The sequence below is a fragment of the Capra hircus genome, chromosome 22 (genome assembly GCF_001704415.2).
Source record: "Capra hircus breed San Clemente chromosome 22, ASM170441v1, whole genome shotgun sequence".
NCBI lineage: Eukaryota > Metazoa > Chordata > Mammalia > Artiodactyla > Bovidae > Capra > Capra hircus.
Genome location: NC_030829.1, coordinates 54,943,773 through 54,969,958, shown reverse-complemented (window position 1 = coordinate 54,969,958; position 26,186 = coordinate 54,943,773). Strand labels below are relative to the sequence as shown.

Genomic DNA, 26,186 nt, shown 5'->3' with positions numbered 1-26,186 from the left:
GGTCGACCCTGTGCACTGGCCTCGGAGAGGTGGCACCCTGCCTGTCCACAGCGAGAAGCACAGGAACAGGCCTCATAGGTCCCAGGAGACTCTTCTTGACCCCCCAGGAGCCTGATCCCCAGCCTCTAAACAGTTAGAATTTTTTTTTTTTTCTAGCTACTTCTCAGCGCTGGTTTCAAAGCTGACTTTCAGAACTAAGATGGTTGGTGAAGATGCTCTGAGATACTTCCAGTGCCAAGGACTGGGGGAAGAGCAGCGGTTTTGTTTCTTTAATTAAACATCCTTTCACCAAGGCCTCTCCGCAGTTTGGTCTGAGGGGCAGAGCGTGAGCCTCTCATTACCCTCAAGCTGTTGCTTCATTGTTAACAGCAGAGCCAGATGTCTTTCACGCCTCACCCCCTACCGAGGTGGGTGCCATCTGCCCAGGCTTGCGGGTTCAGAATCTGAGGCCCCAAGAAGAGAGGTGACTTGCTTACTGTCACAGCAAGCTGGTGGCATGACTGGGGTCTTAGTGAGGCCCCCTAGCCCAGCCCAGAGACTGACTCCCAAAAAAACATGGGCTTGGAAAGGTGTCAGTTGCCTTGGACTTTCTGAGTGCACAGAGGGTCCCCCAGGAGGACATCACCTCCTCAGTTTTGGCCTCAGTCAGGCCTGGGCTCTGGGGTGGAGAAGTGGGTGGGGGGTGGAGAAGTAGGGGCATGGTGGGCTGCAGGTGGCTCCCAGCAGCACCCTTACCGCACAGATCCCGGGGGTCACGACCTTCCAGCACCATTTAATGAGTGACAACGGCCGGTAGCCAATCATGTCTTCGATGTTATCATAGAAGCGGTTGCTTCCTGTCCAGAATAAAGCAGACGGGCACACACCCCCCAGAGAATTTCTGTACAAGCCTCAGAGGAAAGGCGATGAGTGTCTGCGCTCCCCAGCAGGAGACAAACTGCGGCAGGGACCCGACTTACCGCTTAGAAACTACCAGGGTGTTAGTGATGTGCGGCGTGAGGACAAACTGTGGTGGAAGGGGCTCTGAAGAGACCCCTCCTGACTCAGTCAGGAGTTTCTGGGGAAAAGGCGGAAGGTGGTCGCTCTGAGCGGGGTCAGGCTGGCTGACCTGCGTGGGTGGGGTGGGGGTCGGGGCTCAGACAGAAGGGCTGGTGGGCATCTATTCACAAGCCCAGCAACTCATCCACTCACTCGGTCTGGGGAACAGGAAGACCCAAAGGCAGGTGCCAAGGGCCGGTCACTGGGCTGGCTGGTTTGTCTACACTCCCTCCTACCAGCAGCCACCATGATGACTACTCCACTATACAGATGGGAAAACTGAGCCTCAGGGGCAGAAGGATGGACCCAAGGTTACAGTGCCTGAGCCTGGAACCCCTCCCTGTGCTGCAAAAGGGTATACAAGCAGGAGGGTCTTCCAACAGGTGGGAGAACCCGAGACGTCCCTGAGGGGGAGAGGCTGATGGAGATGGAGACGGGCCACAGGGAAGCCCAGCCCACCCAGGTCCCGGGCGCTGGGGGTGGCGGGCTGGGCCTCCGCTCACCGTACACCCAGCCGATGCAGATGCACTCAAAGATGGCCACAAAGAGAAGGCACATTCCGCTGGCGGCGTAGGAGTCAAAGAGCTGGAAGATGTACATACCGCCCTGCGGGGTGGAGGACAGACGCAGGGAAGAGGGACAGACAGACATACGGGAGAGCGGGGTTAGCCGGCTGGCCTCGGCGAGGGCGCCCCGCCCTGCGGTCACCTCCTACCCTGGAGTCACGTCCACCAGGGCAGACTGGTCTCTCCAGCATTCTGAATGCCGCACCCACTGCAGCTGGGTGCCCCCTTAGGGATCTCAGAGGTTTGTCTTGTCTTTGCTCCCTGAATGCTAGACACAACACAGAAAACTGGAGACTGGAGGTCGGGCGGGCTCAGCACCTCTCTCCAGGGGGCTGTGATGGCCTCCCCACAGGCCTCCCTGCCTCTAGCCTTGACCTCTCCTACGCATCCACACAGCAGCTTTCGTAGGTCCTGCCTCGTGCGGTTGTAAGGCCGGTGCTGCTGGGGTCCTCAGTGCGCACGCAGGGAAGCGGAGCCCCGGGGTGCTGAGAACTCGCACCACCGGTCACTACAGGTCACCCAGCTGTGGGCCTGAGGACCGGGCCCAGGCGTCCGGCTACAGAGCCTGTGACCTTCGCCGCCTACCCCCTCACCTCCGTGGAGGAGCAGATATTTGCAGACTATTTTCCCCTAGAGCAGAGCTTTAAATGTGTTTAAATGAGGGAGAAGATCGTTCCAGCAATTACTGAGTCTGCCACGGCCCATTTGGCAGGTTTAAGTTCCCAGCGTGGTCACTCACAGACATGCCTCTTGCAGAGGGCGAAGGTGAGTGTGTGGGGCCTGAGTGTCTGCTGATACCTGGTCCAGGGCAGGCACAGCACTGGCTCCGTGTTGGGCCTGGGGCCCAAGGCCTGGGAGAGGGCTCTGTGAGCCAGGGTACCAGGGCCGGCCAGCTGGCGTCCAGGAGAGCCCTCCACCGATGGGCCTGCTGCAAGCCGAGGATGCCCACGAATGCCTGCTTTTCCTGTAGCCCCACCAGCCTCTTGATGGCATCAGGTAACCCCCCAGTTTGTACGTGACAAAAGACTCTACTTTGTGTAATTAATCAGCACTTAATGAGGCCCTGCTCACTGGTTGTGTGGAGAAAGGCAGGGGGGAAGTGTGGCACCATTCATTTGCTCCAATGCTGATTATCCTCCCATTAATGTGACAATGACTAGGAGCAGGCCCCAAAGGCACAGAACAGATCAAGGCTGGATCCTATTCTTAACGACCTTGGGGCCTGGTGGGGCAGGTGAATAGACAGGTCACTGTAATGTCCAGATGGAGTCTGGATCGAGCTTAGAATGAAGTCCTGGGTGGGAAGGAAAGCAGAGGAGGCTTCCAGGAGGAGGTGGCCTTTTTGAATTGAGAGGCAGAGAATGATGAAGATCAGCAGACCGACCTCAGTACCACATCAGCTGCTTTGACAGATTCTAAATTCCCTCACTTTTTCCACGTTCCTTACAAAACCCCTTTGTGTCTCCTGGCAACAGTTTTTCGGTTATTTGGAGGGGGAGAGCAGCTTGGTTTTTTAAATTAATTTTGTGAGTGTGGGTAAAAAGATACCTAATTTCGCCTTCCCAAGGTACTTAAGAAAGTATTTGTTAGACAGGATGCTGCAGGAGGGAAGAGAATCATGGCTTTATGAGACTGTCTGAGTTTGGGGGTGTGATAAGCCCCTCCTTGCCCACAGGCCTGGCAGAGATAAGAGGGGACATGCGGAGGGTTGGAGCTGGAACACGCAGCACCTGAAGGTGTCCAGGTTCCTCAGTGATGAAGCCTGTTCTGAACTTGAGGCCAGTGAAAGCCACTAGCTGGGGGTTCTCCAACAGACAGTGCCTCCTTCGCCCAGAAGTTTCACTAAAAGGGGTAGCCTGGGCATCTGGATACTCATGGGCTTAGCTGCTCAGTCGTGTCTGACTCTTTGCGACCCCATGGACTCTAGCCCGCCAGGCTCCTCTGTCCATGGGGTTCTCCAGGCAAGAACACTGGAGTGGGTTGCCATGGCTGCTCATAATGACCAGGTAAACCCAGCCTTCCTCACTGTGAGTGTTATTCCTTCTGGTGGGGGAGACCTGGAGCTGAGCATTTATACAAGTGCTGAATGAGAACTTCCATGGCGTCTCACGATGACTCATCATGAGCACGAGAACATAGAGTCACTGAGAAGGGCCGGACCTGGAGGCAGGGTCACCCAGCCAGTCAAGGTCAGAGCTGGCATGTGATGTCAGATCTGCCTAACCCAAACGGGTCCATGCTAAGTCACTTCAGTTGTGTCCAACACTTCACAGCCTCACGGACTGTAGTCCACCAGGCTCCTCTGTCCATGGGGTTCTCCAGGCAAGAATACTGGGGTGGGTTGCCATGTCCGCCTCCAGGGGATCTTCCGGACCCAGGCATCAAACTCGCGTCTCTTATGTCTCCTGCATTGGCAAGGGGGTTCTTTACCACTAGCGCCACCAAAGCCCAGGCACTTACCCCTTGTGTTACCCTGTCCATGCCACTTACCTGTGTGGCTATCACTCACCTCCGTTAACATCACAAGACCCAGAAAGTAGGAGGTGGCCGACAGGGCCAGGATGAGCAGCTCCCGCCGATAGCCCCTCCGGAAGACCTTGGGGTACATGTCTACCACGGCGGTCACCAGGCTCTCCACGCATACGAACTGGATGGGGCAGAAACGACGGTGTGAGGCCCTGGCTCCAGGCAGACACAGCAGCCCTAAAGCCCGGCCTTCCCTCCCCGCCGGGCCTCGCCTTCACTGCCACACTTTCTCACCCTGACGGAGGATCTGAGAATAACAACAGTATCCCCCGCGCTTACAGAATGCCAGCAGGCCCATTCAACACAAGAGGACCCTGAGGCTCAGAGAGGGAAGGTGACCAGCCCAAAGTCTCTCAGCTAGGAAGCAGCAGAGTCCTCCTGACTCTAAAGCTAGAATTCCTTCTCCCTTATGCTGCCAGTCATGTGCCCATGTGCTGGGCCTTGTTCTAGGGTGGACGAAATAAATGAGATCCAGTCTTGGCCTGGGAAGCAAGATGGCAGTGTGGGTAACTGTCTTGAGAGCTGAAGGCTCTGATCAGTCTGTGGGGGCCTGACTTACTTCATCTTCCAGGTCCGTGACAGTGCCCCTGCCCTTTGCTTCTGGAGGGCGGGTGGCCTTCTGCTGGGGGGAGGGCAACCAAGGGAGCTAATACCCAGCTCTTATGTTTGGGCTGGGCAAGTTTAGATGGCAGAGCTTGAGGCACTATGCATATGTGTCCCACCATGCTGAGAGAGGGCCAGGAATGAGATCAGTCACACTCCTACTCAACCGTCAACACCCAGACCAAATAGCCCAGCATATCCCTCACCCCCTCCCCGAGTTCTCCCAGCACTGCAGGCAGGTCTCCTGCATGAGCCTTTCCCTGACTGCTGCTTCTTGCCCTCGACTTGGGCAGAACAGACCCCAGCCCCTATTCCAGGCCCAGTCCATACCCCTCATCTATAGGGCCCATGCTTGCTCTGATCTGTCTCCTTACAAAAAGGTGAGGCCCTGGAAGGCAAGGGCCATGTCACTGACATCTACTTCAAGTGGCACAGAGCAGAAGCTCAGAAAATGTTTGATAAATGATAATAACTACAGCAGTGAACACACGGTGCTTATTGTGTGCCAGGCTCAGTTCTAGGTAGTTAACAGATGTTAATTTCTTTAACCTCTATGTATGTATTAAGTTCTACCATTGTCCCTCTTTTGTAAAGAAGACACAGAAGCATAGTGGTGTAGGGAACTTGCCCTGAGGTCACAAAGGTCTAATCTTTTAGGGCCTGAATTTGAACCAGGCAATCTTGTTCCAGAGGCTGGGCTGTCACCACTGTGGGGCACTGGGAGGTCATTATTTGGGGGCACCCCCATCCCTGGAGCCACTGCTTGGCTCCATGTCCTTTCTGGTCCATGTCTATCTCCCCAGGGAAGGTATTTCCATCCTCATTGTGCAAAGGGACTGAGCACAGCCCAGAGTCACCCAGCTGGCAGAAGTTGGGACTTGAACTCAGTCTAGACTCCAGCGCCCAGGCTCCCGGCCTCCAGGCTGTCCTGTCTCTAGGGGAAGACTAGCTGTGCTCATCCTGTCTCTAGGGTCTGTAGGGAAGGAAGGGGACTCAGGGGACGCTGTTGATCCAGCACTTAAACTGAAAAGGCCTCAGAGCAGATGGGCTACGAGGTGCAGAGACCTGGGAGCATATCCCGTCAAGTCACTTGGCCTTTCTGAGCCTCAGTTTCTTCCTCTGTAAAATGGGGATAACAGAAGCCCTGCCCCCACCACGCATATGGCTATCATGATTAAAAACTGGGGACACAGCCCAGGCACACCTGGGGGTGGTCTGAGCAGCCACCCCCTGCCCTGGGGCCCCAGGCCCCCTTTGCAAACAGAGTACCGCAGCCCTAGTGTTGGTTTGGCTCAGCCCAGGGGCTCGCAGAGCCCAGGCCCGGCCTCCACACCCCTCTGAGGAGACAAGCCCGTCACTGTCACACAAGCTGCTGATCCCTCCTGAGGCCTCTGCCGGTGACAATGGAGGGACGGTTATCAGCAAAAACACCCGGTTGCTTCTGCAGCTCGGCTTAGCAGTTTCTGAGAAATCATCCAGGGGAAGAAATAGGACATGGCTGGATTGACAGCCACACCAGCCGTGGGGCCTGGATGCTGAGTGACTCGCACAAGGTCACAGGCAGGGGGGCGGGGAACACCTCGCCAAGAGACCCCTGTCTGAGAGCCTCAGAGCGCCTGGCTTTGGCTGGAAGACCTTCTCTGGGGCTCTTAGGAAGGCCAGCCACAATACAGCAGCAGGACCAAGGGTTGATTTCTGGAGATGAAGAAGAGACCACAGGATTCCAGCAGGAAAACCAAAGAGGGGATTGAAAGAGGGTGGGAGGGTGGACGGGGGTGAAAAGATGTAAGTGCGCACATTTGCGTTAAGAGAAAGGAAAATGCAAACAGATAAATTGTTAGTTCTAACTCCACATCCTTCATGGAGGAAGGTGGGCTGCCAAGTGAGGGTGGGTCTGGGAGAGGCAGGAGAACAGAGGTGGGTGGGGGCAGGGTGCAGATGTGGGGGGAGCGGGAGCGGGTGGTGGTACCCAGGACCCACCCAGGTGTCCACCTGGGGCATGTCACGGGAGCCCCGATGCGGAGATCAGGGAAGAAAGCAGATGCTTTTCTGTGTTCCCAAGTCTTTTACGATCTGGTTGGTCCCGACCGACCAGAACCAGGACGTGGTGTACAGGCCCCAGATCTGCTCCTGGGAGCAGCGCCTGCCCCCAATGCTGCTGCCCCCCGGGCTCCCCGCTTACCTGGCTGTCCAGGCCCAGAAAGATGAGCATCATGAAGAACAAGGCGGCCCAGAGTGGGGAGAGGGGCATCATGGTGACGGCCTTTGGGTAGGCAATAAAGGCCAGGCCAGGGCCTGGAGAGGAAGCAGAGAGAAGGGGGCTGAGTGGAATTCAGTGCCTCATTCAATTACTATGTTCATCTAAAATGGACTAAGTGTTTCTTTTGTGCCACGTGCTGTGCTGAATTCTTCCTTGAATCATGTACATCTCACAGCCACCCCATGCTCCTGGTTCTACAAGGATACCCATTGTACAGATGAGCAAGCTGAGGCAGAGAGAAGGAAGCAAGGATCTGGAAGGGTCAAGACTCAAGTCCAGGTTAGTCTGACACCCAGACCCTCCTCTGCACAGACATGTCTCTATTCTTACTGGGGTAGGTGAAGAGAGGTGGTGGTGGGAGGCATTCTTATTAAAATGCAGGTTCTCAGGCCCACCTAGAGATCCTAATTCAGGCAGTCTAGGGTGACAGAAGGACCAGTGGCTCCTATGTAAGCAGTCAGGGCTTGGACAAATGCTGGTCCACCCAGGCCGCCTTCTCCTTTGAGCATCTCCCAGGTCCACAATCACTCCTCTTGACTGCTCCCAAAAGGGGGCTTGACAGCACAGCCTCAGGATGGGATGTTCTAGCCCTGCAGCACGGTGGCCAAGGGTTCAAATCCCCATTCTTTACTGGGAGCTTCACCCTTGTCCCCTCGGCTAGAAAATGGGAACAATGGATTCCTACCTAAGAAGGCAGTTGGCGGAGTTCAGTGTGACGATGCAAAAATATGGAAAGCACTTAAAAAGGTAAATGTTCAAGAAACATTTATCCTCATTATCTTCTACCTTAGAAAACAGCCTTATTAAAGTCAATTTACCTATCATAAGTGTTCATTTTAAGTGTATGATTCAATGAGTTTTGAAACGTGGAGACACCCAGTCTCTCCACCCTCACTCCCTGTCTCTCTACTGGGCAGCTACTGATCTTTCTTTTTCCCACCTGAGATTAGCTTTGTTCACCCTACCTAGGAGGGGAATTACCAGGTCATATGGGAATCATATGTTTAATTTTCTAAGAAATGCCAAACATATTTCCAAAGTGACTCTGTCATTTTACATTCCTACCAGCAACAATTGAGAGTTTCAGGGGCTCCACATCCTTGTCAACACTTGAGGTTGTCAGTCTTTTAAATTTAGTCATTATAGTGGATATGAAGTATTATATCATGTTTTTAATTTGTATTTCCCTGATGACTAACAATGTGAAGTATCTTCACATATCTTTATTGTCCATTAATAAATCTTTTTATTTTTTTTTAATTTTCAATTTATTTATTTTTCACCCATGTTGTGACTTGCAGGATCTCAGTTCCCCAACCAACGACTGAACCCAGATCCTCAGCAGTGAAAGCAAGGAGTCCTGATCACTGGACTATCAAGGATTTGCTACATATCAACATCTTTTGTGAAGTACCTCCTGTGCTCTTGCCCATTTTCACTTAGGTTAGCTCCTTTTTACTGAATTGTGACAATTCTTAATATATTTGGGCTGCTGCTGCTGCTGCAAGTCGCTTCAGTCGTGTCCGACTCTGTGCGACCCCACAGACGGAAGCCCACCAGGCTCCGTCCCCAGGATTCTCCAGGCAAGAACACTGGAGTGGGTTGCCATTTCCTTCTCCAAACCCTTTATGAATTATGATTATCTTCTCCAAGTCTGTTGCTTACCTTTTCGTTTTTAAATTACATTTTGTGAAAAGCAGAATATAAAAATTTCCCAATTATTTGTTGTTGGTTTAAAAATTTTTTTTGTAGATTTCTTAGGATTTTCTGTGCGGTCAATCATGTTGTTTATGAATGAAGACAGTTTTTATTCTTCCTTTATAATCTTAATACTTTTACTTTTTCTTGCCTTATTATACTCTCTAGGAATTTCAGTACAATATGGAACATGTTTTTAGCTTTACAATGTTCAGTCAACATACTGCTTCCTGAAATTCACTTTTGTTAGCTCTTTTCTGTCCCATTCTTTTCAGAATGACTGCATTATGCATTTGTAATATATGAAGTTCATTCATTACTATTTGTATTATATTTGGTTCCACCCACACAAAAGTAACTATTTGTCTTGGGTGCTCTGTCAAACAATACTGTGGCTCTCAGTAAGAGCTACCAAAGATAAATACTCAGAGGTGTTCTTCCTTCTCCTTACTTCTTAATTCCTCACCTTTTTCTATCCCTTTTCCACTCACCACTGTAAGCAACCATTCTCTTTACTTTTTAAACTTTTATGCACACACCTATTTTAAAAAATATCCTTTAATTTCCACTTACTTATTTTTTATAATGAATGAATGTTGAATTTTTCAAGGACTTTTCCCGCATCTATGGAGATAATTTTATGATTTACTTTGTTTGGACTATTAATATGGTGTGTGATATTAATGGCTTTAGCATTAAATCAACCTTCCATTATTCCTGAATAAATCTTACCTGGACATGGTATATATTACCTTCTTAATGTGATTTTTGATTCTAATATTTTAGATTTGAGTTTGCTAATACTTTATTTGGTATTTTGGCATCAACATGCATGAGTGATATTAATCTGTAGTTTTCTTTCTTGGCATTGTCTATTTGGTTTAGGTTTCAATACTATGTGTTTCAGATAATGAATTAGGAAAGTTTCCTCCATTTTCAGTAACTTGGAATAATTTATAGAGCACTGGGCCTATCTTATCTGGTCTCAAAGGTTTGGTAGAATTCCTCTGAGAAGCCATCAGGGCCTGATGTCTTCTTGTGAGGTTGCTCTTCAGTAACTTTGTCTGTTTCTTCTATGGAAATTGGCTTGTTTAAGCTTTCTAAGTCAAATGGGGTCAGTTTAGCAATCTCCATTTCCCTAGGAAAATATTCATTTCATCTAGGTCTTCAAATTTACATGCAAAGAGGATTGCAAAGTAATCTCTTATGATTTTAAAAAATGTCTTCTGCTCCAATGGTTATCTCCCCTTTGTAATTTCTTATTTTGTTATTTGTATGTTCTCTACCCTCCAACCTTGTTCCGCAGCACCCCCCGCCCCCGCCTTGATCATCTAGTGATTTGCCTATTTTTATTTTGAAAAACCTAGAATTTTCATTTATTATTTAAAAAAAACCCAGTTCTCTAGTTCATTACTTTCTGCTTTTTATTATTTCCTTCCTTGAACTTTTAGTTCATTTTGTTGCTGTTCTTATTTTTCTGCACAAGGAATGCAATTATTTTCATACCTGCACTTTTATTGACAAATGTGTTTAGTAAAGTTCTTATTGTTAGTTTATTTCTATGTCCCCTTGCACTGTCTGCAGTTCTTTGCTTCATAAAGATTACTGCTGTGTTATTTGGTCCATACATTTGTGTGTCTGTGTTATATCTTCACTGTGAATTGTGGTTTTTAACATTAAAAAAAGTATTATCCTTTGTCATCCTTAATGCACGTGGGCTTGAATGCTACTCTGTCTTTATTTATGGCCTTTGTGAGTCACTTTGTTCTGGGTGTGTCTCTTATATACAGAATAGATAAGCATACCTCAGAGATGTTGTAGGTTTAGCTCCAGACTACGACGGCAAATTGAACATCCCAGTACAGCGAGTCACAGGAACTTTTTTGGTTTCCCAGCAAATATAAAAGTTATGTTTACACTCTAGTCTACTAAGTGAACAATACCAGTAGGTCTAAGAAAAGGTATGTACAGTGATTGAAAAATAGTTTATTGCTGAAGAATGCTAACCATCGTCTGAGTCTTCAGTGAGTCGTAGTCTTTTTGCTGGGGGAAGGTCTTGCCGCGATGTTGATGGCTGCTGACTGATCAGGGTGGTGGTTGCTGAAGGCTGGGGTGGCTGCGGCAATTTCTTAAAATAAGACAAGAATGAAGTTTGCTGCCATCGACTGACTCTTCTCTTCGCAAGTGATTTCTCTGTAGTGTGCAGGACTGTTGGATAGCATTTTCACCCAGAGTAGAACTTCTTTCAAAGTTGGAGTCAATCCTCTTAAATTCTGCTGCTGCTTGAGCAGTTATGTTTACTGTTGTTGTCCAGTTGCTCAGTCATGCCTGACTCTTTGTGACCCCATGGGCCGTGGCACGCCAGGCCTCCTTGTCCCTCACCATTTCCCAAAGTTTGCTCAAGTTCATTTCCATTGCACCATGATGCCATCTAGCCATCTCATCTCTGACACCCTCTTCTCCTCTGCTCCCAATCTTTCCTAGCATCGGGGTCTTTTGCAGTGAGTCAGCTCTTCGCATCAGGTGGCCAAAGTATTGGAGCTTCAGTGTCAGTCCTTCCAATGAATATTCAGGGTTGATTTCCCTTAGGACTGACTGGTTTGATCTCCATGCTGTCCAAGGGGCTCTCAAGAGTCTTCTCCAGCACTTCTGCTGTCATTTCAACAAACATCACAACATCTTTACCAGTAGTGTATTCACTCTCAAGAAACCACTTTCTTTACTCACTCATGAAAAGCAACTCCTCATCCACTAGTTTTAATAATAATTTAAAAGTTTGAAATACTGTGAGAATTACCAAAATGTGACACAGAGACACGAAGTGAGTAAATGCTGTTGGAAACATTGTGCTGGTAGACGTGGCTTGATGCAGAGTTGCCACAAACCACGAGTTTGTGAAAAATCCAAAAATAAAACAAGTAAAGCACAATAAAACGCGGCATGCCTATGCATAGGTTGGACTTTGTGAGTCAAACTGAAAATCTGTTCCTTTCAATAGATGAGTCAAGGTCATTCACCTTTACTGACAAGATTGATATATTTGGTCTTGACTGACAATATATAATTATGTATGTTTCATATGTATATGAGTTGTATATTCTGTTTTTTTTTTTTTTTTTAATTATTATTTAGGAAGGCTTATGTTGCTCTTCTGGTAGCTCAGTGGTAAAAAAAGAAAAACGCCAATGCAGGAGATGCAGGTTTGGTCCTTGGTCTGGGAAGATCCTCTGGAGAAGGAAATGACAGCTCACTCTAGGGTTCTTGCCTGGAGAAGCCTGTGCACAGAGGAGTCTGGCATGCTACAGTCCATGGGGTAGCAGAGAGTCAGACTCATTTAGCAACTGAACAATAACAATGTTTTTATTCTAGTCGTTAACTTCATACTTGTACTCTTTTTAATGCTCTTAGGCCCTTAGTCTCTTATTAAAACCTTTAATATCTGTCTTTTCAGGTCCCCCACACCCACGAGTATCTACCACCACTTATTACTCACACACCAGGAAGTTGATTCTACCTTCTCTTGCCTCCTCTTTCTATTTTTTGGGTGAATGACCCCTACTTTGTAATGGTGTGCAGTGTATTTCTACACTAGTTCTCTATCTTCTTCCCCACCTTTGTTTTGATGTTATATATATACATGCATATTAATACATTTTATATATTTTAAGAGCTCAACATAAGTCTTTTTCTGGAGTTTTACCAGTCATTATTGGGTTGGATGACATTCATGCTCTGATAGAAGAACGTCAGAACATCACAAGAAGCCTCTAAGTTCTTGCATATTAAAAATGGCTTTTCTATATAGCTTTAACATACTATATATAACATATATAGCCATAAGATACATGAAGACATGGCTGGATATTAAACCCTGGTTTTTACTTATTAACATGAATTTAAAAAAATGCTATCCCATAGTTGCCTTGCTTTGTATGGTGGTTTCAAAAAGTATGGTGCTAGGTGAATACTTTTGCTATTATGATCTTTTCTCGCCTGGAAGCCTTGAGGAGTGTATCTATTTCTTTGAAATTTGGCCCACTGCACTGGGAGCGTGGAGTCCTAGCCACTGGACCACCAGGAAAGTCCCTGGTTCTCTTTTGTTTTGCAGGCCTTTACATTTTACCTCTTTTTCTTGGGCTCCCTTCACTATGCATGTGTTCACCATCTCCCTATAAAAGGATGCTCTTCTTCCTTTTTGCCCCCTGCCTCTTTTTTTCTCAGCAAGGTTTATGTTTCAAATGGCTCCTTTAAAATGTGCCTATGCCTTTAAATGGTCCTTACTCCTTGAAATCACACCTACTTTGAACCCCTGTAGTCCCTGCTAAAGGATCTGTTAAGATCCTTTCCAGGACTTTCAGATTAAGAGTAGATTTGATCTTTCTGGTGACTGCACCAAATCACTCCCAGATCCTTTCCCTCTTCTTATCTGTCCCACGGTTTTTCTCAGCTTGCCTTTGCAGCAGATATTGTGTGCTGGGATTGGTGATTTTTCTTTCTGTCACAGTTATCTGCAGTTTCAACATTTTCTGTCTTCAAATTATCCAGGAGGCACAGTTTTGTGTAGAATATACTTTTCCCTTCCTGTTTTATCTTGTTGTTTGCGGGAAAAAATTGGGATAATAAGAAGCTATACAGTTGTCACTGTCCTCAGATACTCTTACTTCCTCTAATTTTTAAAAGACTTTGTGTAAGACTGATAAGATCCGTCTAGTCAAAGCTATAGTTTTTCCAGTAGTCATGTATGGATGTGAGAGTTGGACCATGAAGAAAGCTGAGCACTGAAGAACTGATGCTTTCGAACTGTGGTACTTGAGAAGACTATTGAGAGTCCCTTGGACTGCAAGGAGATCAAACCAGTCAATCCTAAAGGAATCAACCCTGAATATTCATTGGAAGGACTGATGTTGAAGCTGAGTCTCCAGTACTTTGGCCACCTGATGCGAAGAGCCAACTTATTGGAAAAAACTGATGCTGGGAAAGATTGAGGGCAAGAGGAGAAGGGAGGCGACAGAGGATGAGATGGTTGGATGGCATCACTGACTCAATGGATATGATTTTGAGCAAACTCCAGGAGATAGCAAAGGACAGGGAAGCCTGGTGTGCTGCAGTCCATGGGGTCACAAACAGCTGGACATGACTGAGTGACTGAACAAGACTGACATTATTTCTACTTAAACATTTAGTAGAATTCAGCAGTGAAACAGCAGGGCCTGGAGTCTTCTTGGTAGAAAGATTTTTGACAATGAATTCAATTTCTTTTGGAAATACAAAGCCATTTAGTTTTTCTGTTTCTTCTTGAGTTAGCTTAACTAAATTATGTAGTATTTTTTAGGAAATTCCCATTTAATTTACATTATCAAGTATTAGTTTGAAGTTGTTCATGGTATCTCCTTATTCTCATTTTTAATGTTTGCAGGACCTGTAGCCACATCTCCTCTTTCATTTCTGATATCAGTAATTTGTATTTTCTCTCCTTTTTCCTTTCATTAGTCCTATCAAGGTGTTATAAATTTTGCTATCTTTTATAATACAAAATTTTCACTTTGAAATTTTCCCTATTGCTTGCATTTCTTACCTTAATTAGTTCTTTGCTTCTACTTACTCTGGGCTTCCCTGGTGGCTCAGGCAGTTAAGAATCTACCTGCAATGCAGGAGACCCGGGTATAATCCGTGGGTTGGGAAGATCCCCTGGAGAAGGGAATGGGTACTGATTCCAATATTCTTGGCTGGAGAGTTCACGGACAGAGGAGCTTGGTGAGCTACAGTCCACAGGGTAGCGAAGAGTTGGATACAGCAAACTGACCAACAGTTCTAACATTCTCTACTTACTTTGTATTCCTTTCTTTCCCCCAGCTCTTTCTGATAAAAACTTGAAGTGTTTACTTTAAATCCTTCTAATTAGGTATTGAAAGTTACAATTTTCCCTGTAAGATCCTGCTGAGCAAGGTGAGAGGGCTACATACTTGCAATATGCAATTTCCGCAAAAGGCAGGAACTCCTAAAGGACATCTTGGTCTGACTCAGACCCCTAAGCACAGAGCAGGTTTACCTCCTTAGCACCTGAAGTGACACAGAGGGAGAAGCAGAAGAGATGGCAGCCAAGCCGGCTGTACCACCTATGTTCTGTGCGGCCTTAGAGGAGCCACTTCATGCTCTGAGCCACAGAGCAGCGTCCTCATCTCTAACAGGCAGCATAAAGCCCAGGACTGCTGTCTACATGAATGGCATCCCGTGTAGTTGTGCAGGGCACATTCTGCACAGCCTTCATAAAACCTGCCTTGCAGAGGTACTGTAGGTGCTTCACAAAGTACTGTATGAACAACCAGCCTGGGGCCTGACAGGTGAGACAGAGTAAATTACTCATGGTACATCTGTTTAGGGGAATACCACACATCAACTATGGCACACCCATTCTGTGGAATCTCACTTGGCCATGAAAAGTCACGATTAAGCTCTCTATCTGTGCTCACCCATCTCTTGACTCTTTGCTACCCCATGGACTGTAGCCTGGCAGGCTCCTCTGTCCATGGGATTATCCCAGAAAGAATACTGGAGTGGCTTGGCATTTTCTCCTCCAGGGGATCTTCCTGACCCAGGGATTGAGCCCACATCTCCTGCACTGCAGGCAGATTCTTTACCAATGAGCCACCTGGGATGCTGAGATCTCTCCTTACTGAGGAAGAAAACTCTCATGCTTTATTGTGAATGGAAAAATAAAACCGAATACGATCCAGTTTTCATTAGTATAGGTATAGCAGTATATGTATGGAAATCTGGCAAGAGAACCTCACAGTGCAGTCTGAGTCAGACTGGTGACTTTTTCCTTCGTCAATATTTAAACATTTTCCTACAGTAAGTATGCTTACAATTTGAAAAAAGAAAAAAATTTGTCTTAGTTGGCTCTTTTCCTTTCTACCTCCACTCTGAGCTTCATCTTTAAAATGCATCTATCAAACGGAAAAAATGATAAAAAGAGCAACAACAGTGCCACAGATATGCTGTGTCACTCAACCCCTGAGCTGGGAATTAGTTTGCTCATTCTGCAGAAGCAGCAGCAGACTCTCTGAGCAGGCACAGGTCCCGTGGAGGAGGCGCCACTCCCTCTTTGCAGGGCTGCGCTGCGGTTTACTGCCATGAAGGAACATGGACGTTGTGTGACGTGCCAGGTGCCTGCCTACCGTGGGCTGCAGGACAGAGCACTCGGAGCGTGGCCTGGATCAAATCCAACAGCTCTGTTCCTTGCAGTGTATGTGACCTTAGGTAAGCGACCACACCTCTCTGAGCCTCAGCTTCCTCACTGGTAAACAGGGGTAGCGAAAGTGCCACCTTGGGGGGCTGAGTTGAGGGTCATATGAGGCAGTTCCTGCCCTGAGTGTGCAATCTATGATAGACAGCTTTGGTCATGTTAATATCCTCTGGTCCAGCCCTGGTCCCCTGAGTTCAGCAGGGACTGTCTCTCTCTCTCTCTTTCTGACAGATATCATGCAGAAGAAGGTGGAGCCCCAGGGGCCATGAAGCCGAGCTCAGCAACCAGCTTCCTGATCCAGGGTCCACACCCACCACCCTGCCCAGCTTGGTGGGTCAGAGGGGTACTTCCTATCTGTGCATGTCAGGCAAAAGCAGCCACGCCACGGACTAGAGTTCTCAACGGAGGCAACGCAGCCCTGCAGGTGGCAGGGGTTGTCATAACAAAAGGGGGTCGTGAGCAGCCTTGAGCAGACAGAAGCCAGGGAGGCTGGACCCCCTGTGATGCTCCTGACTGCCTCACCAGACACTCCTGTAGCTGAGAAACCTATTCAGATGTATGGAGGTTAGCGTCTAACTCTGTCATGTAGATACAAACTATTTTTGTACTTTAAAATACCATACAATGAATTGTCCCAGGATTCAAAACCATGTGAATCAAGGGGAGACTTCTTCACCATTTTGCACAATCTCTTCAGCAGCAACTACCCTACCTATGGTGTGTCTGATACAAACACGTGTCATTTTACATGAAGAATGTCACACTCACGGTGAGTCTACCCATAGAATGAAGAAAGGGAAAGGGGTCCTTTCAGCAGAGGGAGAACAGTACGTGCAAAAGCGCTGGAGTTGGAGGGAGGCGGCAACCACAGACGTGAAAGGGGACCGCGAGTGAGCCTGGGGTAGCGAGGTGCGCGGTGAGACCACAGGAGCTGGGCAGGGCAGGGCCTTGGGGGCCATGCCGAGAGGTCGGCCTTATGAGAAGCCAAGAGACTGTTCGCCAGGGGAGCACACGGTCAGCTTTGCATTTCAAAGCCCAATCACTCTGCAGGAGCATGACACTCGGGACAGAGGGGTCGACAGTGGAGGCAGGGAGGCCAGCGGAGGCTCCTGTGGTTCTCGAGGTGACAGTGGCGGTGCTCTGGGCTGGTGGCTTCCCCCGCGGGAGCCTGGTCTGCAGAGGGACGGGGGCCCCCTCCTGAGACCTGAGCCCAGGAGAAGAGCAAGCTGAGGAGGAAGGCCATGGTTCCCCTTTGGCAAACTCACCTGACTCTGCCACCTCGGCGATGGGCACCCCCTGCTCATATGCCATGAAGCCCAGGACTGAGAAGATGGCAAACCCGGCCACGAAGCTGGTGCCGCTGTTCAAGCAACAGAGCATGATGCAGTCCCTGGCGGGGGGAAGCAGGCAGAGGGGCTCGGGTCAGAATCCGGTGGGCAGAACTGGTGCAGCGCTGGCACGTTTTGTCTTAGCGCCAAGGAAGCCCTCGGGGTTCAGAGAGGGGAGGTGGCCGGCCCACGGTCACACAGCTTCTCCTGCATTTTCCTAGAAGGTGAGGTCAGTCGCAGACCAGGAGCACAGACGGGGTGGGAAGGGAGGGAGGCTGGCAAGTGAGAAAACGTACACCAGGAAGGAAAGACTTGGAGACAAACCAATGCTTCTCCAAACTCCTGGCAGGAGAGAAAACCAAGGGAAGTGAGAGAGGATTGATTTTCTGGGAGCTCAAAGCATGAAGATAGCAACCTCTAAAAGAAAGGGCTGCTTCCCAGCCAGCACAGAGGCCTCAGGAGAGACACCCTCTCCTGGCCCAGCATCTCCCAGACCTCACACAAGCCTCCACTCTGATGCTGCAAGGAGCAGACCCTCCCAGGCCAGACCCCACATGGAGTTGGGTGGTGGGGGGCTGCTTCACCAGGGCAGTGACTGCCCCCTGTTCCTGGCCAGGATTCACAGCAAAGAAGCACCAGCACAGAGCCGTGATGCAGGAGACTCCGGACTACAAACGATGAGGCTCCGCCAAGAGGAAGAAGACGGAGCCCGTACCTCCCGGCCCCTCCAACCTGGGGCTGTGCGCCCTCACGCAGGCGGGTCAGGGGCTCAGACTCCCGGGACCTTGGCCACCACAGAGCATGCACATGGGAGTCAGGCTTACAACACCCGTGACGCTTCACTTTAAAGGGAGGGCCCTGGGTGGGCTGTCCAGTCTCCTCCCTGGAGCAGCACCAGCCCGGAGCATCCCCACCACGACCCTAGCCAGCAGAACCACCCACCTTGCTCCATGGTGCTTCGCTCCTCGGATGGCTCCTGCCGCTGACAGTGTAAGAACTTCCTCATGCTCTGTTCAACCCAAATCCACCTTCTCCGGGAAGTGTTAGTTCTAATCTCCCCGACAGCCTAAAGGCCTGAAGACTGAGGCCCTATAGCTCCTTGAGGCTTCAGCTCGCTCAGTTGAACCCCCCAGGTCCCTTACCGGTGACCCTGTTTGTGCTCTGAAATTCAGCCCAGCTCGTCCCTCTTCAAGAGTGTCATACCCAGGACTGAGCACTAGACTCAAGAACAGAGCAGGACTCTCACCTCCTCTTCTCCTGACACCATACTTTTTGCAATGCAATCAAAGGTTACACTGATGTTGGTGACTGTGACCCCCAGTTGCCTTGCATTGACCCTGGGAATCAAGGGCATGGTGGGAAGAGCATTAGACTACGGTTCCAATTCTCCCTGCAGTATCTTCTCTCTGGGCCTGCTCTCATTGGCTAGATGACAAGGTGGCTTGGATAAGAGGGTCTCTTGGGCCTTGTGATCAATTAAGTCATTTTCCAGCAAGCAGTCACTTCCATGCCTTCCTCCCTGGGGTGGAGTGTATTTCCCAGCCCCATTGACTGAGGGCTTACCCACGTGACTTGGTTTGACCAATAAGATAGCAACAGATGTGACATAAACAGAGTTGAGATGCACTTGTGCAATTGGTCTTGTCCTCACCCCTTCTGTGATTTGCCATGAGAAGCCCTTTCCAAGAGTAGCTCCTATCTCTGCAGCCTGGACCCCCAGAATGTACACATGGCATGGCCTTGAGCCTTGCCTGGACCCTGGAGCCAAACCTGTCCAACCTACAGCCTGAAAGACAGAGTCCCCAACAGACTTATGAGCAATAAAAGCAAATGCTGTGGTTTTGGTGGTTAGCTACTGAGTTCTGGGGATGCTTGTTACATGGCATTCTTGCAGCAGTGACTGACTGATACAGGCCTTTTCTACAGAACTCTTCAGGCACTGTGGACAGAAACTGGGCTACCAAGCCTGGAGACTGTATCTGCAGGCCTGATCACCTTCTGGGCTTCCCACGTGGCGCCAGTGGTAAAGAACCCAACTGCCAATGCAGGAGACCTAAGAGACACACATTTGATCCCTGGATTGCAATGATCCCCTGGATAAGGGCATGGTAACCCACTCCAGTATTTTTGCCTGGAGAATCCCAAGGACAGAGGAGCCTGGTGGGCAACAGTCCATAGGGTTGCAAAGAGTTGGACACGACTATAACAACTTAGCACGCATGATCACCTCCACTCTGAGGGAAAGTCAGCTCAGCCCAGGAAGGCCAAGTTACTCCTAAGGCTGAGATAAGTCTGTCCTGCATGCCTGTTTCCCGCCCCTGGAAACAGTGCAAAGCAAGGCAGCACTGCTGAGGAAAGGGTTTTCTCCACAGCCTCTCCATGCTGGGATTCTTCTGTGTTTTTGGACTGGAAGTGCTGAGCACTGTCACTGAATCCTGAGGCCCAGGGAGGGCAGACACACACTCAAGCTCTCTGTCATCTGCTGGTGAAGCTGGAAAAGACCCTGATGCTGGGAAAGACTGAAAGCAAAAGGAGAAGATGGGGATGAGATGGTTAGATAGCATCACTGACTCAGTGGACACGAATCTGAGCAAACTAGGGAGATACTGGAGGACAGAGGAGCCTGGAGTACTGCAGTCCACAGGGTCGCAAAGAGCTGGACACGACTTAGAGACTGAACAACACTGAAGCTGAGATATGAATCCAGCTGTCCCAGACACAAAAGCCCACTTTTTCCCTAGGAGCTACACAGAAACAGTGCTCCCTAAGAATTCAGACTTCTAAATCCTGACTTTTGGAAAATAACCTTTGGGTATTCATGTGGTTGCTGGAAACAAATGTCCCTTATTGCAAGGTCCCCACCTTCCCTCAGAGCCCACCTGCCTCAAGTGACTTCCTGACCACAGAGGGACACAGGCTCTGAGCAGATCCAAGGCCCCTTCCAGCTCTGTGCCCTTGCACCCCCCCTTCTTCAGAGCACCCCCACCTACAAGCAGAGAGCCTAGCAGCCTATGTTCTGAAGTGAGGATTTTCCCCATCTGGTTTGCTCCATTTGCAGCCCTCTAATTCCTTCCCCACAGGGCACCTTCTAGGTGAAAAGCTACATAACATGCACTTTGAAGTTGGCAGGAGCTGAGCTGGGCTTTGAAGACCTCCAGAAGCTATTATGCTGTCGGAAGAGGGTATTAATTTACTCCCTCTGAGTCAGGAAGATCCGTTCACAGAACAATTTGGAAATGGAAATAAAAGGAGCCCTCAGACTTTTGCAATGTCATTTAGGGGATTTGCTTTCTTCTGCTGATGGGAAGGGGAAAAAAACCTGCCTGTTGGATGGGGGAGCTGAAGGGGTCTGGGGCGGTCGGCATATTTCACCCAGGTGCTCGGCGGGGAAGAAAACTGCCGCTGTCCCAAGACACAGCCTGATGACATGCAGTCTTGGCCAAATCCTTGCTTATTTTAGTAGTTGGGAAAGAAATGGCTAAGCCTGGGAGTGCAGAATAAGGGTGCAGGAGCCAGAAAGGCGCAGGTTCAAAGCCACCACGTTGCATCGAGCCTCAGTGTCCCCATCTGCATAATGGCATGGCTCTTTCCTCGCTTCCTTGTACTTCGGCCAGTGCTCTCCTAGGCTGGAGGGACGATGATGAACAAGAGGACTCAGACTGCGTCCTCATGGAGCTGAAGCCTGAGCAGGAGGTGACCTAGAGATCTCTGTCACGCCCGGGACACAACAGAGGCAGGCTGGCGGCTGATGTGCAGACAGATGGATGCGGACAGCATCTCTCTCTAGCATCCCAAGGGGTCACCCTCAGCCTGGACCAGAGGCCTGCTGGTGCTTTCCCTGTGCCCATGCCTCTCCTCTGACCCTGGTTCTATCCGCCTCACTGCTGATAGTGCTCTACCTCTCACGTCCCAGACCCGCCTCCTGTAAACCCCTTGAAGGATGAGAGAGTCTACCTCGCAACCCGGCCTGACCTCCCACGTCTCTAGTGTCCCTCTGTCCAGTGGTCCCCAGTGACCTCTCTGCCCAACAGCCCAGGGACTCTTAAGAGAGCTCGCTGGCTTCCCCTGTGGCCTTTCCTCCAGCATGTGGGATCTGCCCCCTTCCCTCGGTTTGGCCAAGGTGCAACCTCTATAGACTGGAGCTGTACCTCTCAAGGTAGCAATTGGGGGTCTCACACTTAGTGGCACATAGAGCATATGGTTGGCTTAACAAGTGGGTGAGCAAACCATCACAAACTCAGCTTTCTGAGAAGATGTGGTAGAGTGCTGGGGTGGAGGCTAGCAGACCGTGGCCAGGGTCCAGGTCCACCACACCTAGCTGGCGGGTGGCGGGGGGGGACCATATCCATGAGCTTCAATTTCCCTTCCCTCAAAGATGGGGATAACATGAGAGGGACTTCACCACTGACCAAGTCCTCAGAAACGAGGCACCCACTTGAGCCTCACAAACAACGAATCATGCGGCTGCCACATCCAAGGCCCCATCCCACCACCACACGCTGACACGGCTCCTCCCACTGTACCCTCACCTGCATGGAGGGTTCATTTTCAGATCACAGCTCATTTGCTGGTGGAGGAAAATGAGCTGATTATTTTAAGAGCGTGTTATGATCTTTTTCTTGGTGTTTTAGGATTTTTCATTTAGATCTGTTTCTATTCTTTACATTGGTAGGGAACTAACCCTTTTGAGTATCGTATTACATGTTAATTGATTTTGAGTATCATGTTACACGTTAACTGACTTAAATTGAAAAAAGTAGGGAAAACTACTAGACCACTCAGCTATGACCTAAATCCGTTACAATTATACACTGGAGGTAATAAATAGATTCAAGGGGTTAGATCTGAAACAGTGCCTGAAAAACTATGGACAGAGGTTCGTAATGTTGTACAGGAGGTGGTGTTCAAAACCATCCCTAAGAAAAAGAAACGCAAAAAAGGCAACACAGTTGTGTAAGGAGGCCTTACAAATAGCTGCGAGAAGAGAAGCAAAAGGCCAAGGAGAAAAAGAAAGACATACCCATTTGAATGCAGAGTTCCAAAGAATAGCAATGAGAGATAAGAAAGGCTTCCTAAGTGATCAACACAAAGAAATAGAGGAAAACAATAGGATGGGAAAGACTAGAGATCTCTTCAAGAAAATTAGAGATACCAAGGGAACATTTCATGCAAAGATGGGCTCGATAAAGGACAGAAACGGTATGGACCTAACAGAAGCAGAAGATAGTAAGAAGAGGTGGCAAGAATACACAGAACTGTACAAAAAAGATCTTCACGACCCAGATAACCACAATGCTATAATCACTCACCGAGAGCCACCCTGGAGTGCAAAGTCAAGTGGGCCTTAGGAAGCATCACTACAAACAAAGCTAGTGGAGGTGATGGAATTCCAGCTGCACTACGTCAAATCCTAAAAGATGCTGTGAAAGTGCTGCACTCAATATGCCAGCAAACCTGGAAAACTCAGCAGTGGCCACAGGACTGGAAAAGGTCAGTTTTCATTCTAATCTCAAAGAAAAGCAATGCCAAAGATGCTCAAACTACCGCACAACTGCACTCATCTCATGCTAGCAAAACAATGCTCAAAACTCTCAAGCCAGGCTTCAACAGTATGTGAACCAAGAACTTCCAGATGTTCAAGCTGGATTTAGAAATGGCAGAGGAAATGGCAGAGATCAAATTGCCAATATCCACTGGATCAGAGCAAAAGCAAGAGGATTCCAGAAAAACATCTGCTTCTGCTTCATTGACTACGCCAAAGCCTTTGACTGTGTGGATCAAAACAAACTGTGGAAAATTCTTAAAGAGGTGGGAATACCAGACTGCCTGACCTGCCTCCTGAGAAACCTGTATACAGATCACGAAGCAACAGTTAGAACCAGACATGGAACACAGACTGGTTCCAAATAGGGAAAGGAGTACGTTAAGGCTGTATATTGTCACCTTGCTTACTTAACTTATATGAAGAGTACCTCATGTGAAATGCCAGGCTAGAAGAAGCACAACTGGCATCAAGACTGCCAGGAGAAATATCAATAACCTCAGATATGCAGATAACACCACCCTTATGAAAGAAAGCGAAGAGGAACTAAAAAGCCTCTTGATGAAAGGGAAAGAGAAGTGTGAAAAAAAAAAATGGCTTAAAACTCAACATTCAGAAAACTAAGATCATGGCATATCCAGTCCCATAGCTTCACAACAAATAGATGGGGAAACAATGGAAACAGTGAGACTTTATTTTCTTGGGCTCCAAAATCACTGCAGTAGTAACTGCAGCCATGAAATGAAAAGATTCTTGCTCCTTGGCAGAAAAGCTACAACAAACCTAGACAGCATGTTAAAAAGCAGAGCCAGTACTTTGCCAACAAGGGCAAACATAATCAAAGCTATGGTTTTTCCAGTAGTCACGTATGGGGGTGAGAGTTGGACTATAAAGAAAGCTGAGCGCTGAAGAATTGAGGCTTTTCAACTGTGGTGTTGGAGAAGACTCTTGAGAGGCCCTTGGACTGCAAGCAGATCAAACCAGTCCATCCTAAAAGAAATCAGTCCTGAATATTCACTGGAAGGACGGATGCTGAAGCTGAAGCTCCAGTACTCCGGCCTGATGCGAAGAAGTGACTCATTGGAAAAGATCCTGATGCTGGGAAAGATTGAAGGCAGGAGGAGAAGGGGACGACAGAGGATGAGATGGTTGGATGGTATCACTTGATGCCATCAAGTGATGACTTGATGGAACATGACTTTGAGCAAGCTTTGCGGGCTGGTGATGGACAGGGAAGCCGGGTGTGCTACAGTCCATGGGGTTGCAAAGAGCCAGACACAACTGAGTAACTGAACTGAACTGAATTGCATGTTATTATGTCCTTTAATTTTGTAGATGATTTTCATATTATATTTGGAGATGTTATGCAGAATGTATATAGATAACCTTTGTATTAATGTGACTTCTTAAGGATTATAAAATCTATACGTACTCAAGAGTAAAGACAAGACAAAACATTTAAATTGTATGGGAAAGTACAAGTAGAAAAAGCCCATCATTCCATCTCAATGCTTCTCTTCAGAGGTGGCTCTTTAATAGTTTCTTATGGCTTTCTAGAAAATTTGAAGGTCTAGATATTTATGTGAATCAGTGTGTCATTTCCCTTCCTGACCTAATCATTTTGGGTGTTTCCATATCTTTTTCATTATGAAAACAGTATTTTACTCCTCATTTTAGGATGGTTTCCTTTTTTAAAAAAGTATTTAACTCTTTAGTTTTCCTGCACTTACTATGGTGCATATGTGGGACAAAGTATTAGGCTCCATCCTAACTATGTCTACCAAAATACTTATCCTAGCTCAGAAACATTTGCTGAAAAATCCTTCCTTTTCCAGTGAATCTGTGTTGAGGGACAGCATCATCGCCGTGAGTCTGCGAGTTTTCACATTACAATGAGGAGCTCTTGATCTTGGGGGCAGAGATGTGCCATCTGCCCAGCCCTGCATATTCACCATCTGTGTCTGTGACGGACATGGAATCAGAGTTGTAGAGACCTCAGCAAACAAGCCACTGGCCTATGGTTAGAGACCAACGTGCCAAGTCCACTTGTGCCAGACACTTTTGGCTGACCTTGGGCAAGTCCTTGGACTTCTGTGGTCTCAGCCTCAGGGCAGAATCCAGGCTGCAGGCATGAGGACCAGGCAGCCAGGGTCACACAGCCCGGGCTCACCCCCAGCGTGGGTCCCCTCTCCACACCGGGTGCAGCAGTTGCAGGAGGCTGGGGGTGGGGAGGAAGGGCCATTAAGAAAAAGGCAGCAGGGCACTGGCCACTCCAGGTCAGACTGGACAGGACCCTACAGTCAAGCAAAAGGAAGCAGGAAAGAAATTCCTGACCAGAAAGCAGAATAAGGCCCTCGGTTTTGGAAGACCTGGGTTCAACTAGCTGTGTGACCTTAGTGTGACCTTGGGCCAAACCCTTATCTGCCCTGGGATAAAGCTCTGCTGGAGAGGGTGGGATGGAGGCCTGAATACAATTCCTGGCATGGACTCCCTCTGAAGGCTGGAAATTGCTCTTATCACGTTTGTCATTCTCTGAGCTCCTCTGATGGACCACTCTTAGACTCTGGGCTGGGAGAGGCTATCAGATCGCCCAGGGTCCTCCCCTGCCCCACCTGGATGGCTGGCACCCTGCCTCTCCTCCTCTGACAGGCCTGTTTCCCTCACCCAGCCTTGCAAGGGTGAGGGGAGATGACAAGGAACTAGCCAGGCAGCGTGGAGGGCTCCCGGGTTCTGTGGAGAGTGGGTGGGCAGGGCTGGGGACATGCTCACCTGTAGCAGTTGTTGTTGTAATTGTTATAACTTCCCAGAGCGGTCAGACAACCCAGGCAGATGGCATAGGAGAAGAAGATTTGCGTCCCAGCATCTACCCAGACCTGTAGGAGGGCACAAAGAAGTTGGCAGAGAGAGAAGTCAGATGCACGGCCAGGGGGTAGGGAGGCGGGGTGGCCCCGTTCTCTGAAATCCCCCGCCCACGCCCAACCCCCACAAAAGACTCCAAAAAGGGACAATCAAATGTCCTCATCTCAGGAACGTGCTTTTTAGAAGTTCTATTCTCAGGATGATTAAATATAAATGTCCTTAATTAAATCCAGAAATTTCTGGAGGTTTTGGACAGTAGTTCACCAAGCAGCAATAATGTGGGTGTTAGGACACTGCTGCAGCTGTGTGAGCTTGGAAAAGTTACTTAACCTCTCGGAGGCTTAGTCTCGCCACCAGCAAAGTGGGGAATAAACTTCCCTCTCAGGACGACTGAAGCCAAGAGTCATTTTTCTTCTGATGGCTGAGACCATCATGAGAGAAGCTCTCTTGGGTATCTTTGAACTCACAGAGTTTTATAGTGTCTAGCGGGGCTGGGGGGCATTCACCAGGGGGCCCAGTT

At 48.6% G+C, this 26,186-nt stretch overlaps 1 protein-coding gene across 1 annotated transcript in view; it reads right to left on the bottom strand.

Moving 5' to 3' along the window:
* The window catches only part of SLC6A11 (solute carrier family 6 member 11), a 123,913-nt gene that overhangs the window by 5,713 nt on the left and 92,014 nt on the right, over positions 1-26,186 (bottom strand). The window contains exons 7-12 of the mRNA XM_018038436.1: positions 25,577-25,680; positions 17,203-17,327; positions 6,916-7,028; positions 4,114-4,251; positions 1,542-1,644; positions 736-836 (exon numbers count right to left, since the gene is read on the bottom strand). Coding sequence (XP_017893925.1) covers positions 736-836; positions 1,542-1,644; positions 4,114-4,251; positions 6,916-7,028; positions 17,203-17,327; positions 25,577-25,680 — 684 coding nt within the window. The remainder of the gene's footprint in view (positions 1-735; positions 837-1,541; positions 1,645-4,113; positions 4,252-6,915; positions 7,029-17,202; positions 17,328-25,576; positions 25,681-26,186) is intronic.